The sequence below is a fragment of the Rutidosis leptorrhynchoides genome, chromosome 2, assembly GCF_046630445.1.
Source record: "Rutidosis leptorrhynchoides isolate AG116_Rl617_1_P2 chromosome 2, CSIRO_AGI_Rlap_v1, whole genome shotgun sequence".
NCBI classification, from domain to species: domain Eukaryota; kingdom Viridiplantae; phylum Streptophyta; class Magnoliopsida; order Asterales; family Asteraceae; genus Rutidosis; species Rutidosis leptorrhynchoides.
The window spans coordinates 621249069-621269727 of NC_092334.1; the positions used below are offsets into that span (position 1 = coordinate 621249069).

Below are 20659 nucleotides of genomic sequence, written 5' to 3' on the forward strand. Positions count from 1 at the left end.
TTTCAACCCTAACATAGATGACTCACCTTATCTTTCGCTCTTATAATAAAAAGCAAACCGCTTAGGCTACTAGAAACGAAACTCCGAAAAGATTTCTTGAAGTAAAAACGAGAAGTTTGCTTGAGGACAAGCAAAGTCTAAGTGTTGGATATTTGATATCGGCTAAAAAGTCACGTTTTCACCCCGGTATTAAGGCCCAAAAACAAGAAAGATTCGAACTTTATCAGCAAAATAACTACTTCGTCGGCTAGAATTGAAGAATTAGTAATTACAAAGATGGTGCAAAAAGAATCAAGAGAATCGGAGCTAAAACGAAGATTCTAGAGCGAAAACGGTGAAAGACAAGAAATCAAGTTGCGATCCAGGAAAACCAGCTGACCAGGAAAGCCAAACGGCCTGCCAAACGGCTTGCCTGGCTCAGAAACGGCCTGCCAAACGACCCAAGCAAATGGCCTGGTCTGGCAAACGGCTTGCCAAATGGCCTGCCAGCCGTTTACAGGGAAAATTTTGGCTTATTTAAAGGGCATTTGTCATTCATTCCAACAGACACTTCAATTCACTTCTTTCTCTCTCTTGTACAATATTAGTCATACTTTCAAGGTCATCGACTCCGTGCGGGAAACCTAGTACCCGGAGAAGAATGCCGAAGATTGTATTAGGAGCGGTCTGGAGTCTTGAAGTTGTCACTTTTGTATTCGGAACTCGTTTAATCTACTGGTACTTTTATCCCTTGTCTTTATATAATGTCTTTCATTATTATGCTTTGTGATACTGTTGCCATGATTAGCGAGTAGTTATCTTTAGTGTATGTTATGACGTAATCAGTTATAATGCCGAAACTATGTTATGGTTTGTGTATGTTAGCAAAATGCTTTTCGGTTATGCTTTGAACTCAATCGCTTTTCCAACTAATAGAACGTAGTTATTGACTCTGTTATTGGGAAGTCGCGAACCCTAATTCAGAGCACACTATCTGTGTCACCCCTTGGTAAGAGAAGTCTATCGGATACAACATGAGTTTGACTGAGGCACACCGGTTGTAGTAAGTCCACCGAGCCTTGGATTCTGACTGAGGACTCTTTCGTAGTGAAACATCTGACTAGACCCCTAGTACATTGTCGGTCCCAGACCATGCTAGTGTAGTGACCAAGCATATAAACTTCGTACGTGCACGCTGAAGCACAACGATTATTGTAAGCTGTACATCTGCTAAGTAAGGCCATGGAACACGGTTAGTGTTGACTAGTACACTTCACCATAACGCAGTCTCAAGCATTGCACCCCGCTTGAGGGATTCTTAGTTGATTAAGGAACTGTTTGTTCGAACACATAAAGGATTGGACCGTTAGGATAACCGAACGTATTCATGGAAGTCAGCATGACTTGGCCATGGTGTTCTTTATAGGTTAAACTCTTTTTAAGGGCCTAACTATCTTTTAAACCAATCACTAACGAAAGCATTAAGATACATCGCGTCTCTCAGATATGGAAAACCATGTATTCTATTATACTTAAGAAAGTTTAGATCATTTCGGAATGTTAATACGTCACCCAACCGAGTCGCTCAATTGGATGAGCCGTCTGAACGTGTATGCCTGTAGTCAGACTGCACGGGCGTCGGGGGTAAGAGACGTTGTTTTCTATTCAGAATCTTCAAGACTATCGCATTATCCAGCGACATGTCTTATGACAGGGGCGTTTAGGACTAGTATAGTAAATACAAGGTCACTGCCTATCCATGAGCCAGCATTCCATAATATCGGCAAACTAATCGATGAAATCGTAACATGCACTTGTTTTAGCTTTATCTGAATTACAAATTTTATCGTACTTTACTTTATTTACTTAATCTAGAAAACCCAATATTAGGTAATCACCCACTACTCCTGCACCTTATAATTATCTTAAGTTTTAGATATAGGTTCGATTCTACTGATATCTCAAAAATACGACTCTAGGTCATACTTCCCTTACTCATAATAAGGAGTAGTAAGATTTAGGCCCCGCTAAATATAAATTTAAAACTAATACCCCCTTTGATAGTCAGAGCTGACGACATCGCACAAACAAAACCGTCCGTTTTGGCCATATCAGACATTTAAATGAAACAGTCCATATGGAACAACCCCCTGGTTTTATTGATCCGAAACATCCAACACATGTGTGCAGGCTAAAACGGGCGTTATATGGTCTCAAACAAGCTCCACGCGCTTGGTTTCAACGTCTTAGCACGTTTCTTATTCAGTAAGGGTTCACTTGTAGTCGTTCTGATCCCTCATTATTTGTCTTCAAACGCAACACTTGCTTGCTTTATCTTCTTGTTTATGTAGACGATATTATTATCACAGGGAATCACTCGGCTACTATCACTCGGTTCATTTCCCGTCTTCATCAAGAATTTGCTATTAAAGATCTCGGTCGTCTTAGTTACTTTTTGGGACTTGAAGTAACATATACCACTACCGGTTTATTTCTTAGTCAGACTAAGTATGCACATGATATATTGACAAGAGAAAAGTTACTAGAAGCAAAACCGAGTGCCACACCACTTGCTACTGCCGAGCTGTTCACTTCTACGGGCACCAAATTTGCGGATCCTACTCAATATCGTTCCCTTGTTGGCGCACTTCAATATCTTACCATCACCAGACCTGATATTTCTTATGCCGTAAATCAGGTAAGCCAATTTCTACAGTCTCCTACGGTGGATCACTTTCAAGCAGTGAAGCGGATTTTGTGCTATGTTAAAGGCACCATTACTTATGGCTTATCCTTTCTTCACTCGCCCAAGCCTACTCTTCTTGGCTATTCTGATGCAGATTGGGCTCGTTGTATTGAGACTCGCCGCTCGACATATGGTTATTCGATATTTCTCGGTGGAAACTTGATTTCTTGGAGTGCAAAGAAACAACCAACTGTTGCTCGTTCTAGTTGTGAATTTGAATATCGTGCCTTGGCGAACACAGCAGCTGAAATTGTCTGGATTACTCATCTTTTGCATGAACTATATGTTCTTCCTCCAGGTCGGCCAACTATACTATGTGATAATAAGAGTGCTCTCTTCTTGAGTCAGAATCCGGTGTCTCATAAACGCGCTAAACACATTGATCTTGATTACCATTTCATACGTGAGCTCGTCTCTTCTGGAAAGTTAGTTACTAAGTTTGTGCCCACCACAATTCAGTTGGCGGATATCTTCACCAAGAGTCTCCCGAAGACTCTATTTGAGTCTTTTCGTACCAAGCTTCGGGTCGGACCTCCTCCCGTTCGCTTGAGGGGGGGTATTAGTGATATAAATATATAAGGAAATTATATTCCTTATTCTCCAAGACTAGAAGATTATTTGTTACGGAGTAATATCTTTTGTAATCTTTTATGTATTTGTATTGTACTCTATCTCTAATTTGTACCTATATATACTCATGAATAATAATCATACGGAATGCTTTTGATCAAATCTCTTTCTCACACTTGCAAATGCAAGATTGTATAATGTTGTTGTTGGTGTTGTTGTACAGTCGAGACTTTGTAAGAACGACTCAGGAACTAGTCTCGGACTTTGATTAACTTTTAACTTTAAACATTATGTAGAAGATAAACATAAATATTAGGCATTGAAGGGTCAAAGTTAGGAACTGCAAACGCGGATTGTATGTAGTTAGTTTTGTACGGTATGCCGAATACACCAAATACAAAGCTGCAAGTAAAATTCCTATTTTAAGTTTTATAATGTTCTATTTTCATGCATGAATGGAGGACCATTGTCATTTATGCTTCTTTATTACTCCGTAATTAAACAAAACATATAATTATCCCTCTTTTTTTCCCTTAAAAGAACCACATTTCCACCTCCATACATAGTGATCGTGAAAAGATTTATGGGTTTTATCGTTGGATTCAAATTGGAGGGAAAAAAAAAAAAAAAGATCTATATATTTTTAGAGATCCTTGAAGTAGATTGACCAGCCTGACTAATTAGATCGAATTTGACACATCCGGTTGGAACCCTTACATTTTCTGACTAATCAACAACTAGTCAGCTGACTAGGATGACTTCTATAGCCTTGTAATATTTAATTAATCTCTACACTACTTGTAATATTTCTCAAGCAAAGATCTATTTGTGATAGCTAAATTATATGTTTCTTGAGTGATTTAATATTGTTTTATATTTAACATGACTTAATAAAAATGCAATCCAAACAAGAATAATCACACTTCATTCACATGAGTTGGGTCAATTTGAGTTGTGTTTCACCTAAACATGTCATATATTAATATTAACCGTCAAACAGGCTGAAAGATTTTTTTTCGAAGCGCTAAATCAAAGATAACCCAATTCAAGAAGGTGAAAGATAACAAACATATCTTACTACCAAATATTTTTCTCATAAACCAAGATTATTATAGTTATTACTAATATTTACTTTTCTTAATCATAATAACTAGCATATTATCGTCCCATATTGAAAGTCCAATATTTCATTTCGAGATCTTCCAAATTAATTTTTCACTTCTATAAATAGATAAGAAAAATAAAGTATATTTCATCTATAAACTTAACTTTTGCATATACCGAGTAATACAAAAAGTTGGGTAAGAAGTAAATGATAAAAGTGTAAAGAAATAGTACATTGTAATTATGAGATTTCTTAAACTATGTATTTTTTGCGAGAACTATTATATGAGACGGAGGGAGTATTAGATTTTCAAAAAGTATTCACACGTCGATCAAACCTGGTGTGACCTATTTTAACCGCCTGCTATCAAACTAACTCAACTTAACCAAAGAAGATTGCTTGCTACTTGACCAAAGAACTAAAGTTAACAAGTGAGACACTTATATGCTTTAATTAATAATCATAATAGATCAAATCTCAACCAACCCTTCCGGCGGCCCATATAAGATAAAATAATCACATGTGAAGAATGAGGTCACCTTTCTCCTAGAAAGCGTCTTTCATTTCATCAGCAGCAAGTAAAAGGCAAGCACGATAACTAAATGTGCCCCAAAACAGATCGATCGTTTGAAGATCACCATATGAGGCCTGGCAGAAATAGCACTATCATTAGACTCATCTGTTCGAAAGTGTTGGTTAAAGAAAGCAGCAACAAAACGTATAGCCTTACTAGGTGCGATTGAACATGTTCATCAAGTACTGACCATTCATAAATAGACACATATATACAACTTTTTTTAATTATTAATTAATATGGGAGTTAACTGCATGAAAATGTAGGCATAGTAAACATAAACATAAACATAAAATTATAAAACAAGGAGCATACAAAGCAAATAATATCTCCTTCTAAGTCTATCCAAGTGAAAATTGCAAGACACCGTTAAAAGACAATAACTTTGACCTACTGCCTCATGTACAGACTCGCAAAATCATCAAATAAAAATAAAAATAAGAAAAATTATGGCAGGCAGGCGGGCAGCGTCTACCGGACCGACTTAGGATGGACGGTTCATTCAACATGTTGATTATTTTGGTTTTTTTTTTTTTTTGTTTTGTTTTGGTTCCGATACGAAGATAGTGGCCATAAGGTGGGTTAGTCGTTTGGGGTATGTCATGCCGTTAAAAAAAAATTGGGGTATGTCATAATATTTAGGATAGCATCAAAATTTATAACAGATATCATCAAAATTATAGCATATCTGTTCAATAAAGTTGATTAAGTTATATTTCGGTCTCCAAAGGGGACCCAAGTTCAATCCCCACCAACCTCAATTTGGGGCCTTGCCTTTCAAAAAAAAAAAAAAAAAAAAAACTGAATACTTTTGAACATCAGAAGCCATTTGACAAATTAATCCACAAGCTTCAGCTGATAATAGAGTTATAAAAAGATATACAACCATGCCATCATCATCTTATAGCTGATGAGTAATCTTGTAGTCATTTCAACCATCTTAGCAGCTTAGTAAGTGAAATGGATCTTGAAAGACCTATAACAATACAACAACAACAAAACCCAATACCACATAGGTGGTGTATGCAGTAAAGTACAAATAAAAACATAATTACGAAATCATATGCAGTAAACAGACAGGGTGAGATGATAATATATAAGACTCAGATAAATAAACAAAACAAACCACACACTAGGTGAGATATGAATTGTGAGCTTATATGTGAAGGATACCTAAAAAGAGTATTGTATCATGCAGGACTTCAAATTCTTTAAAGGAAGAAGTTTTATAAATACTTAAAACCAACTTTCAACATATAAGAGCAGCCAAGTATAATTGGTTGTTCTTATTACAGGATATAAAGTGGTAGGGCACAATAAGAAAGTTCATGTGGATTGCAATTAACTCAAACACGACACTTATGGTTAACCATAAACCCCGGGTGACGATCGACGAACGACACTATAGTGAATCCGACGGACAGTCTATTCACTATGCCACCGGGTAGCCATCTACGAACGATGTAAAGTGAATCCGACGAACGGTCTATTCAGTTTTTCCAAGCACTTGTCGACGAACGACATAAGTACGTTCGTCGGGTTCACTTAACATCGTTCATGATAGATATTATTTAAACCTTACTCCTAAAAATCAACATATTCAAAAGATGGACGAACATTTACAATTTTTCTTCCATCACAATCAAGATAACGACACAACTATTAAGGAATGGCAATCACACATAACCATACTGTAATGATGTAATAACAAAACACATTAATGAATATATTTCTTAGACGTATGAACCGCAATTCATGGTTATAACGAATGAAGTTCAAGATAAACAGCTTTGAATTATAAGCAATTGAATTCAAATTAGTTTCAAAACTTCAGATCATACGCGAAACATAAATAGCAGGAATCATCTTGAAACTCTAAGCAGCAAAGGACATGTTTCCATTAAGAGGTGATTTTCACTAGGAATTTGTTACTGCAATTTATAAATTTACAAGGAACCTTTTATTTTCCATGTAAGAAGTAAAATCTTCCATAAAAAAATCATCTCCCAATTTCATTAGAGGAATACTCATAAGGTGCAAGTAGATAGTTTCAGATTTAAGATTGAAACAATTGAGCTCAAACTCAATTCCAAAATTTGTAAATTCAAGCTCCAAAATGGACTTAAACTTCACTTGTAAAGCTGCATAATGAAAAAAAGATGCCTTACAAACATACTCTGTAACAACTTTATGGTCCATAGAAGAAAACTGCAAGCAAACAACTAATTGTGATTCAAAAAAGTACTAGTAAGTTTTTCTTTCTTTTTGTTTTTATCTTTCTTTAATGTAAACCACAAGCATACAAAAAAGTATGAATAAAAACAAAACAAGGAAGAGTTGTGTGATCACAGTGGGATTCGAACCCACGACCTTTAGATTCGGAATCTAACGCGATATCCACTTCGCTATGCGACCATTACTTACACAAACAATTGCACAAACCAATGGACATAAAAAAATTATATTTGACCTAAAACAACAATTCAGACAAATACGAAAATAAATCAAGCTCAAATTCTAGTAATAATGAATTGTGGTAAACAAAAACTGGATTAATCACACTAATCTAATCTTCGTCTTATTATAATTATTAAATCCCTATCTAATTAACAGATATCTTAAGTAGACATAGGCATGGGAGATCACGAAACAAATGGATTAAAAAGGGTCAGTTTAAACCTAAATAACAGCTAGATCTCAGATCGATCAAGAACAAGCAGATAATAATAAAGTAAAGCTAAGTACAGGAATCATATACCTCGGAGATCTGATCTGATATTCAAAGATAAACCAAAGATTAACATGAGATGATTTAGAACTCGGTCGTAATTGCGGATTAAAGCCATCAGCTTGAAATTACTAAGTTTACAGCTTTAGTCCCTGAAGTTATAAGTTATGTTCATCTTCTTCTTTTTTTAAATAAAAACTATCATTACATTTTCTCTTTATTTATCATGTGTGTTCTATCTATTCTATATGTACGTAGACGTAGATGTAGATGTAGATGTAGATGTAGATGTAGATGTATTATGTATAATAATAAGCTCAATATTAAACGTTTTATTGTAGAAGGATGTTTGTGATTTGGTTCAGTTTCTTTGATTCGGTTTTGCCAAAGATTAACACTTAAAGCTATGCTAGTGTGAGAATCGCACATGGCTCAAAATATTAAAAGGCCCCACATTTTGAATAATCAATATATTATTCTTTCAATGATGAAAGGAAAAAAAAATACATCAATTCTAAAACAGTTTTGCTTATTAAAAAACATTAGAGACCAACTAAAAAATTATAAAAACACAAAAGATATTGTAAAAATTCCTTTAAATTAGGATGAATTAACTTTTAACTCATGTACATTACGTCAATGATCATTTAATAATTTATTTAGAAGTCATAAGAAATTGATGTTTTGTTAATAACTATTGATAATAATGATAAATAGAAAAATATTGATTAGAAATAGTTAACTTTGTTTAAAAAAAATGTTTGGAGTGTCGTTTTATTTAAAAAATAGTTTTACTATAATGAGATAATAACTATTTAAGAATAAACACGTTGATCCAGTTTCTTTGAGAATTTTTATTTTTTATTATGTTGATTACTTTCAGTAATATTAAATTTGTATGTATATTAAAAAGTTTATTTTTTAAGGGTCCATTTTATATTTTGAACATGGTCTTTAAAGTTAATGAGACGATCATGATTAAATTGAACACTTTAGTTTTCAAATAATTACAATTGTCCGTTTCTTAACTCATTTTTTTAAAGTTTCTTATCCATTTGAGTAAATTATATGGTTGGTCCTTGTGGTTTAACATAAATTATACCGGTAGTCCCTAGCTTTTAAAAGTTATACCGCTAGTCCCTGTGGTTTTATGTTTGTTTTACGGTGGTCCAATTTATAACTTCCGTTAATTCTATCCGTTAAGTATAAACATGTGATAATCACATGATGGGCTTATTGGTAATTCACTACACAATAATATAATAAAATCCCCCATCATCCCATTTATCCATACCAATAGCCAAAAAGATCTAATATGTTTTTTGACTTACGATTTCAATCAATAAAGGCCCTTATTCAAATATTTCAATTGTAGGATTCTAAATGATTTGTGTTAATTTAGAGTTGTTTACACAATCGAAATTGTTTAAGAGGTTGTGTGGTAGAAGTATGTTTATTCGCACATTTTTGACTGCCTCTAATTATGGTCGACAGTTTTTTACACATGTCAGGTATGAACAATTGTGTTCAACATGATTTTTCTTATTCGCATAACTTGATTTCCGGGTGAAATTATTTCTAAAACTTGATTTCTGTTATTAGCACAACTTGATTTCTGTTACAATTTACAGGGTTCCATGCTCATATTTTCGGTTTGTGGATCATGTGATGTTCAATTAATCGAATGAGATGATACCGGGATTGATTCGAGTTAAGAACAAGTTAGAGGCCAAGGTTAAAGTTAATGATACTGAAATTCGAAGACTTAGGATTATTTTGGGGATTTATTTGTTTGGTTTAGTGATTATGTTTACAGTCATATGTTTGTTGTTGAGCTAGAAAGTTGTTATGTTATCTGATTTCGTGAGTGATCATGTATGTAATTGTATTTTAATTATTAATCCAATTTCTCGGTATGAATTTTATTTTACAAATGCATCACTTTTTATAACTGTTACGGCTGTGTAAACTGTTTAGTTTGACAACTATGTTTCAAAACTGTTGCTAAGCTTCATAACAGTTGAAAAGTGGCTTGTTTTACCTAACCATGCTCAATTTGTCATTCTGTAATAGCTTGTTTTACCTTATCATGCACTTGTCATTCTAAACAATTGAAAAGTGGCTTCAAAACAGTTGTAATGCATTTGTAAGAAAAGTTGAATTCGGTTTATATGCATTCAGATTATATCAATTCCCTTTAAATGCAACCAGACTATGACAATCATCAGTTGATTGAATCATATTAAATCAACAATCAGTTTATACTTGCAGATTATATCAATACTTAATATTCTGATCATCTTCGCGTTCATCTTCGCGTTCATCTTCACGTTCATCTTCACCATAAGAGAAATCACTTTCAACTTCTTGTATCTTCATCGTAAAACCTAGTGATCCAGATGTTGGAGGTTTCTGTTTTTGCGTATAATCTCCAACGATAAGGGCTTACAGTTGTATAATCTCGCGTATCTTTTAACATTTGGAAACTAAATCCTTAAAAAATGGAGTGGATATACATAAAGACGAATTGACTAATTTACCCGTCATGTGCATAACACATGTTTTCATTTAACGACTAGAGATAACAGACGTTGGCAAATGTACTACCGCCAAACATATTTAAAACCACAAGGACTATGTCTATAACTTTTAAGAATTAGAGACTACCGACATAATTTAGCACAAACTACATGGCCCATTCATATAATTAACTCTATCCATTATTTCAGCTTACTATTGAATTGAGCTCATCAAAGTTTGGACCAAAATATTAAACAAAACGCATCAAAAAGTATTGTTAGTTAACCACTACGGATAAATAATAATTTTATACTTAACGATCAAAATAACAGTTTCTTTAAAGGATTTTGCTAATATGTGTCAATGTGGCATACATTAAGAAGTTTTAATAAACTCAGTAACTTTACTAAATATTAGAAAATTTTGATATATTTTTATAAAAATGATAAATACTAGATTGAATTAATGAGAATTAAATGTAAATTATTAATCCTATACACTATAGGGAATAAAGAATTTTGACGTTTCATCAAATACAAACGACAACAACAATTTTCAAATAATCCTCCCAAACTATGTTCAATTTACACATTTTTCAGGAGTAAAAAACATAAAATTATTATTTTATTGAAAAACTTATATAAACTCCCCCTAAATTTTCAACGTGACATATCTCTCTGCTCGCTGAGAGTTAAATTTTCTCGACTTCACCGTTCAACTCGAAATAATTTTACGAACACAACGCAACTAGCTATGCGCGAATGAACTGTTTTTAAAAAACGTTTATTTCGGGATATTTTTCCCATACATATACGTACACGTATAATAAACAACATAAACTAACGACATCATATCGATGGTTCGGTTCCTTTTTTATGCGATTTTATGGCGTTAAAAGCGCGGAGTCCTTAGGTATACTAGGTACTAATCACGCGTTTCCAAACATACCGATAACATGTTTTTGATTTTGTAAATACATGACACTACGTTAAATATGAATAAGCAATCTGAAAGGCCCCGTCGCATCGCGCGGACCAATATTTTTCTAGTTATAATATATAAAGAAAAAGAAACTTCATTATTAATTGAAGTTTAATGTGTTTCATGGACACATTAGCAAAACTCATTTTTAACTCCAATGTTAGTTTCTTATTTATTTCTTTCATATTCCTTTTTCTTTTCTATACAACACCTTTGAAAATGAATTAAACACATTAAAATATGATTTCTCAACAACATTATACGGAGTACATATATAATTCATACAAATTACCACCGAGGCTTTGCCTGAGTGGATAAGCTCTGAATTGGATCTGAGTCATAGTTGGCGCATGTTCGAATCTAGGGGATGTTTTCTCAAAGATTATGTTGTGGTAAATAAAGGTGTATGCCCTAAGTCACTCGGTTTAATCCAAAGTACACCTGGTATCCAATGCGACGATGGTGTGTGAATAGTTTTCTCCTAACACGTGTGCGAGTGACAATGAGAGTATTCGATGTCGAAATAGCTAAAAAATATAATTCATACAAATTACACATTCTTATCTACATTTTTTACATATATAATTCATACAAATTACGTATATACACATATATAAACATATAAAAATATAATGTCTTCCAAATTTGAATACAAAGAAGAAACAGATCCTTTCGTGATTTATTTTAAGTTAAAAGAAGAAAAGAGATCCTTGATATTGTAGATAACACTACTCCGTATTATTATTCACTCCCACTTTTTCGCCAAAAACTTCAACCCGCTCGGCCATTCCTATTTTTGTTATTTTCACGATTCACGATCTTTACGCTTGCGTGTTCAATAAATAAACGTTGATTTCATAACGTTACATAAAAATCATTATTTTTCAATTTTCCTTCCAAAACTAAAATTAATAATCACATGCAACACATTCTATCATAACTTAAACATACAACCCTTCTCATATCGACACTTAAAATCCAAGGGCCCACAATCAATTAAATCGACGTCTCTTTTTACACAATCACCACGACTATCACTCGCGTAAAATACTCACACTCTGTCTGCGTATACATATAAAATAAAAAAATACACCAAATGCATGTGTATATATAGGTCGATCAACATTTCACAATTTTTCAATAAAACTCAACAATTTTGCCTAAAATTAACTGGTTAGTTTATGATTTTGCTTTAATTAATAGTTGAATTTGTGAATTATGCATATTTTTGAAATGATTAGATTCAGATCTGTAAAGTGATTGGTGTGAATGATGCTCCTTGAGTTCGTTACAACCTAGCTTTCATTGATCTAAGTTTTCGTAGTTTTGAAGTTTAATTATTTAGTTAGGTAGCTGAATTTTAAAAAATGTTTATTTAGTTTATGTGATCGACTATATAATTAGAAGTTTAGCATTTTGAAATTCATAATGCTGTTGAAGAAACATTTAGGGCTTAAGTGGTGATTTAATACTTAATTTGGTAATTGAGTTGATTTGATCTTTTGTGTTGAAAATTATTCAAATTCATATGATGTATGTGTTCATAGTTATGTTGTTTCTTGTTACACACAGTGAAGTGATCTGAAGAATATGGCTGCACAGGGAACAAATCACACTACTACTAAACCACCCCCAAATCCGTCTCCGCTACGTTCCGCCAAGTTTTTTCAGGTATAGTGTTGACGCTGATCGAAAATGTGTATGATGTTGCCATTCGTTTTTAAGTTATAAGATGAATCTTGTTTGACATTGATAGGCGAATATGAGGATACTTGTTACTGGAGGAGCTGGATTCATCGGCTCTCATCTGGTGGACAGATTGATGCAAAATGAAAAGAATGAGGTACACAGTTTCTTGAAAGTAGTTCGATGGAATTTAATGATATTTGGTCACTTGATAGATGCATTTAAGGTCTAGAGTGTTCGCATTATATTATTTGTTTATTATAAAGCATCTTGCTATTCATATTAGGTGGTGGTTGTAGATAATTACTTCACAGGATCAAAGGACAATCTAAAACAATGGATTGGTCACCCAAGATTTGAACTTATTCGACATGGTATGTGATCGTTGTACAGCTGTTGATTATATTACTGCTAGCATTGGATAGTGTAGATTATTAGTATATCATTTTTCGGATTACAACATTCCTTCATTACCATGTCATTATAATTAGCATTACAGAATTATTTGGTTAATCAGGAAGTTTACCCACAGAGTGTATAGTTTTGATTGTCATCACCAAGTAGGGACTAGGGAGTCTAATCTGCATATTGAGTTTCTTAAATTCGTATATATTCTTTTGATACAGATGTCACAGAGACATTGTTGGTTGAGGTCGATCAAATATACCATCTTGCTTGTCCTGCTTCCCCAATCTTCTACAAACATAATCCTGTCAAGGTACTTATACCTGTAATAAATTTTTAAGTTCAGTTACTGTTACTTCTATCTCCTTTGTTTTTCATTTTTGCTTTAGCTTATTCTAAGGCACTATGAAGCTAATTTCATGTGCAATTATTACCACTTATCTTTTATCCTATTAATATCATACAGACAATCAAGACAAATGTGATTGGAACTTTGAACATGTTGGGACTTGCCAAGCGAGTTGGAGCAAGGTTTGAAACCTTCATGTTCTATCATGTTCCTATGTTTCAGGCTTAATTAACTTTTACCCCTTCACCTACAGAATTTTACTGACGTCAACTTCTGAGGTTTATGGAGATCCTCTTGTGCATCCTCAGGATGAGAGCTATTGGGGAAATGTCAACCCTATTGGTAACTTTATATATGTCTTATATTGCATTTTTATTGTATTTTGAAATATTAACATGGATGTTATATTGTATTTTTTGCTCCATTGAAGGAGTCAGAAGTTGTTATGATGAGGGAAAGCGAGTAGCTGAGACTCTGATGTTTGACTATCATAGAAAGCATGGAATTGGTGAGTAGTGCCTCTCTTGATATACTCAAATGCATGACAAAACATATGTGTAAATTAAAGGTTAGCTGGTTGAGTTTTATATTTCTTGTTGCTGTTTATAACAGAAATACGGATCGCTAGGATCTTCAACACGTATGGACCTAGGATGAACATTGATGACGGCCGTGTGGTCAGCAATTTCATAGCTCAAGCAATTCGGTAATTTGCTTATACAACAGTGCTGTTTGAGACTTAAGCTGCTAGCGAATAATTATGGTTTATAATTATTATACTGTCATTGATGGTTGCCAGTTACTTATTGAGTTATTGTGCTCTTATTATGCAGCAATGAGCCCTTAACAGTTCAATCACCTGGAACGCAGACTCGTAGCTTTTGTTATGTATCTGACATGGTAAGTTACATTTGTCAGATATCATGTGCATTCTCCACCTTCAGTTTATTTAGTACGCGTTCCTTGTTTCCAATTTTATCAGGTTGATGGTCTTATTCGGCTAATGGAAGGAAATAATACAGGACCAATCAACCTTGGAAATCCAGGTCAGTAACACTAGTCACTAGATATATTCAAATAACCTAAAGGTGGCCAAATGGTGGGTTGGTTTATATAACGGGTCGTAACTGAACAGTGTACTCAGGTGACACAGCATTGCTAATCCTTCATTATTGTACTCAGGTGAATTCACCATGCTTGAACTAGCTGAAAATGTGAAAGAGGTCAGTTCTGAAGTTGCTTTAAATATGATAAAATATTATAAATTCGTGTGTTTACTATGTGAAAAATGGATTGCAGCTGATAAACCCAGAAGTGAAAATTATACATGTGGAAAACACACCCGATGATCCTCGCCAAAGAAAGCCAGTTATCACCAAGGCAAAGGAGGAGCTTGGTTGGGAACCAACAATTAAGTTGCGTGATGGCCTTCCTCGTATGGAGGAAGACTTCCGTAAAAGGCTTGGAATCCCTAAAACTGCATGAGACCTATATTTTGATACCCTATTTACAAGTTATATAGTAATATGAGTGGTCCGTTTATGCTATTTCATCATGTCTGTGTCCTAGTTTTTACATTGTATACTCGTTTCATGTGAAATGATCTGTTATCTGATTATGTGTTCAATTACTTTTTGTGAATGGTGATGATTGATTTTCCATATTGAGAGAGTCATGTGTTTACTCTAACTAACATATCAAAACCATGCACAACAGCCTTTTAAGTTTAACAGATGCAATTACTCTTCCACTAAATTAACATTGTTTATGTACAATGGTTGTGAATTGTTATCCTTTGAGTAACTTTATTTCCCTAGTTGACTCTCTTCTGCTTTAGCCAAGTGCCCAACTTTATAATAGATCTTAATCAATCCAGATCTCTTCCTAATAATTGACAGATACAAACTTGATTAAATATGAAAACTTTTTGCTTGAAGCATCTACCAATTCTTACATCATAGTCCGTAATATCATTTCTTCCTAACTTAGCAATCCAGTGAGCAATAAAGCATTACAATATCTAATATTAGGAGTTGATTAGGACTATGAGCTTAACTTGTTACAAAACACAACGCTTGCACTGTTGAATTGAACAAGAGTATATGGCTAGGTATAATACCAAGTGTTTGGTTGATGAGTTTGATTTTGAAAATTGAATATTAACCCCATGAATAATGAGTATGCCAAACGAAGTCATATAATGGGTTTGAAAGAAATAAATTTAAAAATAAAATCTACTAAGAAGTTCAATTCATTCCAATTTCATTTCATCAGTTACAAATACTAAAACATCATTCGTTACAATCAGATAAAACGTACATAGATCTAATCACAATTAACCTCCAAATCCGTACAAAGTTCTTCCTTGTCTCTTCAAAGCATAAACAACATCCATTGCAGTGACAGTCTTCCTTCTCGCATGCTCAGTATAAGTAACAGCATCTCTAATCACATTCTCCAAAAATATCTTCAACACGCCACGTGTCTCTTCGTAAATCAAACCGCTAATCCTCTTCACACCTCCTCTTCTTGCCAATCTCCTGATCGCCGGTTTTGTGATTCCCTGAATGTTATCCCGGAGCACTTTCCGATGACGCTTCGCTCCGCCCTTTCCGAGCCCCTTCCCGCCCTTTCCACGTCCAGACATTGTTGAATTAGTTTATGTTTTATTTAGAGAAGTGAAGGTGATGATTGTGATGATTTTTGACAGGAGAATGAATCAGGGTTTATAAAGGGGTGGAAATTGGGGATTTTGAATGTTTGAGCGGTCAAGGTGTTTTTGAAACCGCGGGATGTGAAAAATTAATGGACGGTGGATGTTACGATCCGTGTATGTGTTATAAAACGATCTGAGCCGTCCATCGACATATAATCAATGGACGCAAGTGCATTTGAGGGAAGCGTAGATTGATGACGTGGAATATAATGCTGGAGTTATTTACTTAGAACCTTACAATTACAGTACTGTAATATTTAATATTTAATTTAATGAGAAAATATTTAAATAAATCCAACTTTTAAGTTGAGATCTAAAAGAACAATCAGAGTACGATATTTGACGCAACAATCATATGTGATTGATAAAAAAATTCAAAAAAAGAATTTAAAAAGAAAATTTCTTTTTCGAATTTTTATTTTTCGAAATTGTGTTTTTTAATTTTTTTTTTTTCAATCACATTGATTGAATTTAACATTCAGTAAATCACATGTGATTCTACATGTTAATCACATGTGATTGTAAAACTCAATCACATATGCTTCTGCATGTTAAATCCAATCACATGTGATTGGAAAAAAAAAATGTTAATTTTTTTTTCCAATCACATTTGATTGAATTTGACATGGAGAATCACATGTGATTGGGTTTTACAATCACATGTGATTGGGTTTACAATCACATGCGATTGAATTTGACATGCTATATTAAAAAAAAAAAAAACAAATTTGGAAAAAAAAATTCAAATTTTTTTTTTTTTTAAAAAAAATATCTTTTTTAATCACATGTAATTGTCGCGCCACATGTCGCGCTCTGATTGGTCCATTGGATTTCAAGCAAATTATTAGATTCAAGAGGATTACAACTCTTAATTTAATATTTCATAATTCATATGCGGAGTACTTCGTAGGTACTCGTAATTTGTACTCCTTACTACATACGTCTCAAACCACTCCTAACACGGCATTTTCTGGCGAGAAATTAGACCAACATGCCATAGTGCGGCGTGTTAGAGGCAAATATAGTCGGCGTGTATGTTGCTAACCTATAACATTATGTTTAACGCGACGCGTTACCAAGGTTTTTCATCAAACACGTAGGCGACACACTACTAGTGCGACCTGCTGATGAGTATAAGGTGACGGCATGTTAGAGTCTAGCACGAAATAGATACATGGCGTGTTTGTGTGTTTGGACGACGTGGAAGTATATGATTGGTGTTGTTGGTAACCCTCTGACTCAAACACCGAAAATCAAACACTTCGATTTTCATAATTGCAACGGATATAATTTTAATATATACAATAATATTTAACAATAATAAATATTACCATCTATCTATAACTTATAAAAAAGTGAGTTTTTGTTGAGGTCATGTAGTACTTCTAAAGTTGTAACTTGTGCTTGTAAAGTTATACTTAAAATAATTTAATGATGTCATAAATGATAATTCATTTTAATCATATTATGATATAAATTAATTAATAATTAATTAGTTATATAAATGAAATGTGAACTTTTATAAGAATTTTCCTTTTATTGTTATCTCATGGAAAATTACAAATGTGCATGTCTTTCTATTGGTGTCTACTTAGAGCACGAGGTGTGGTCAATGTTAGTTCAGCGTCGGATGCCCACATTCTTTCAAGTGACCGTCACCCCACACCATTTTAGTGTCAGTTTCCAAAGTCTTCTTCCAAAGTCTTGGCCAAGACGTTAGGAATTTGGTTGAGAGTGGGCCTCAAATTCAAAAATTGATCCGCTGCATACTACAATTCCCCTATACTACAATTCCCCTATTTCTTCTCTCTCCAAGACACTGAACTGATCATCTTCCCAATTTCCCTGTTTTTTCACCAATGTCAATTTTCAGTGTCAGTCCAGTCAGCGTCCAGTCATCAGCAAGACACTGAACTGACGTGTCACCACATCCGGTGCTCTTATTATGAACTTTAATTTACTTTTTTTCTCTTTTTCATCTTCTCTATTTTTCATATGAATCTTTTACGTCTCTATATTTTATTTTATTAGATGGTAATTGTGAACACAATTCATTGAAAATTACACGCGTGGGTCAATTTGATTCATTGTATACTGTGTTAACATGTTACTACTAAACTATATTGAAAAAAAATATATATTTATATACAACAACATTTTTACTTAGATTTTTGTGTATGTATTTCTTGAACAAACCCGTAAATTTACGGGTCTTTTAACTAATTTTACCTATAAAATAGACTTCACTCACCATATTTTCTATACAATCTCATCTATATTTTCTCCCACATTTTTATTCTGTAATATTTTCTAAAACAATTATCAAAAATGGCAAACCCGAACCCGAATGATTGGTGGTTTTATAATAACATTTTAACCGGCACCGGCGAGCTGACAAGTCCCGACTCGTCATCTTCAAACCAATCTCAACCTTCACTTGGTTTTACCGGTTTTACGAGTAGCATTTTCAATATGAGCCAACAAGAAATTCAACAACAAATTCATCAACTACGACAGCTTCAAAAACTACAAAAATTCAACTAGAACTCGGGTAACTCCACAACGACATTTTCAACATCAAACCCAACAAGAAACGCAACAACAAACTGAACAAGTCGGTGACGCGAGGAGAAAACGACGTCACCAACGAAAAGGCAAAGAAAAGGCACGTGAACCGTGCAAGAAAAAAATTTGGACAGCGGCTGAAGAAGTTTGGTTGGCAAATTCTTGGATTGATTGGTCTGAGGATCCGATTACCAGAAACTCTAAAAAAGAAGTTCTTTGTGTGCTACCGTATCAAGCAAATTAAACGATAAGTCGATAACTACAACGAATGGTTTCTAAATGAAGATGTGTTATCGAGAAAATGGCTTTATGTGGACAAGGAAAGTGAAGCTTTTCAAGGTTATCATGAAGAAGAAAAACGCAATCCAATACGTAGTGGAAAAAATGAAAGAGGCTTTTACGATGGTGCGGTAAAATCGTATTGTATGAATGAGGCGAAAACGTGGGCGTTTAAAGAAGCTTGAGAATTTTCAAAGACAAAACAAAGTGGCTTAAGCCTACTCCGGTTGGTAGAGATGTTATTGGTAATTGTTTGAAGGATGATGATGAGTAAGGCGCGGTCTGTACTATTGATATCACAGATAATTGTGTTGATGCGCCTTTAGGTGAGGATCTGATTCCATGGCCCATTGGAAGCAAACGAGCAAGGAAAGCATCTACGAGTTTTGTATCTTCCGATGCGACAGCAAGCTCTCTGATAATGTTCCAAATGAACATATGTTTAGCCACAATATCATCCCAATATGTAAAGCTTTTATTTACTATTGTTCTATTTTTATGTAATAATCGTTTAAATAAATAAGTACGAAGACTGAAGACGCAAATGACGATTTGAAGACATAAATGATCAAAAAGCTCAAAAGTATAAGATATAATTCAAGTGGTTCCATTTATTGATGAGAAACATCTAAAATTTATAAGAGTACAAGCCGCGAAACGCAAAGTACAAGATATCTAAGCGTACGAAAGGACGTTCGAAAATCCGGAACCGAGACCTGAACCAACTATCAATGCGCGAGTCAACGGTACTAAAATTACAAGTCAACTATGCACAAGAATATAATATAATATATATATATATATAATTCATAATAATAATATAATATAATAATAAATATAATAAAATAATAAAAATATATTCTCCGTGTTTGATCATGGAAATATAATGATAATATATTATAATAATTAAAATCAACTGTTGTGATTGTAATTGTTGAAGCCATCGGACAGTTAATAATAAATATAATATAATAATAATAATAATAAATCTCGTGATTGAAATTCAATTAGCCACCGGTGAATTATTAGAAAGTTGATGAAATATCAACTCAACTACATTTCAAACTTTAAACAGTATCACTTTTCAGCATTATAAATACAGAGCTCAAGTAGCATCTTTGAGGACATCATTCATCATCAATATCACTATATTTATATTTATATTTATATTTATATTTATATTTTATAATTATAATTTTAATATTAAGTTAATAATAATAAGGTTATTATAGCGAATGTTTTAAGGTTTGTAAGTCGAAACTCTGTTCGTGTAACACTACGCGATTAATACTCACTGTAAGTTATGTTCAACCTTTTTAAATTAATGTCTCGTAACTAAGTTATTATTATGCTTATTTGAGCCGAAGTAATCGTGATGTTGAACTAAATATTAAGATGGGTTTATTGGATTTTGTACCATAATTAGGGTTTGGACAAAAGACCGACACTTGTGGAC

General features: G+C 33.6%; 3 protein-coding genes and 1 non-coding gene across 5 annotated transcripts; 2 read left to right on the top strand and 2 right to left on the bottom strand.

The window, feature by feature from the left end:
- The first annotated feature begins 2116 nt into the window (after positions 1-2116).
- LOC139890050 (uncharacterized mitochondrial protein AtMg00810-like) lies at positions 2117-3304 on the top strand. Its single transcript, XM_071872957.1, has 2 exons — positions 2117-2222; positions 2331-3304. Exons 1-2 carry the CDS (start codon positions 2117-2119, stop codon positions 3302-3304), a joined length of 1080 nt encoding a protein of 359 aa, XP_071729058.1.
- A 4012-nt stretch (positions 3305-7316) lies between these two features.
- Positions 7317-7389, bottom strand: TRNAR-CCG (transfer RNA arginine (anticodon CCG)). Its single transcript has one exon. It is a non-coding gene; the product is annotated as a tRNA-Arg (tRNA).
- A 4890-nt stretch (positions 7390-12279) lies between these two features.
- On the top strand, positions 12280-15283 carry LOC139893555 (UDP-glucuronic acid decarboxylase 6-like). Of its 2 annotated transcripts, none has more exons than XM_071876725.1 (13): positions 12280-12376; positions 12776-12874; positions 12960-13046; positions 13176-13263; positions 13516-13607; positions 13761-13825; positions 13897-13985; positions 14074-14151; positions 14256-14349; positions 14477-14543; positions 14626-14689; positions 14826-14866; positions 14943-15283. In XM_071876725.1, the coding sequence occupies exons 2-13, from the start codon at positions 12794-12796 to the stop codon at positions 15126-15128; spliced, it is 1032 nt and encodes a 343-aa protein (XP_071732826.1). In that variant the 5' UTR covers positions 12280-12376; positions 12776-12793; the 3' UTR covers positions 15129-15283. The 2 variants fall into 2 exon arrangements, with proteins under 2 accessions (XP_071732826.1, XP_071732827.1); XM_071876726.1 differs by lacking the exon at positions 12280-12376 and adding an exon at positions 12556-12683.
- Positions 15284-15903: 620 nt separating this feature from the next.
- On the bottom strand, positions 15904-16326 carry LOC139893556 (histone H4). Its single transcript, XM_071876727.1, has one exon. The coding sequence runs from the start codon at positions 16288-16290 to the stop codon at positions 15979-15981; it is 312 nt and encodes a 103-aa protein (XP_071732828.1). The 5' UTR covers positions 16291-16326; the 3' UTR covers positions 15904-15978.
- Positions 16327-20659: the final 4333 nt, after the last annotated feature.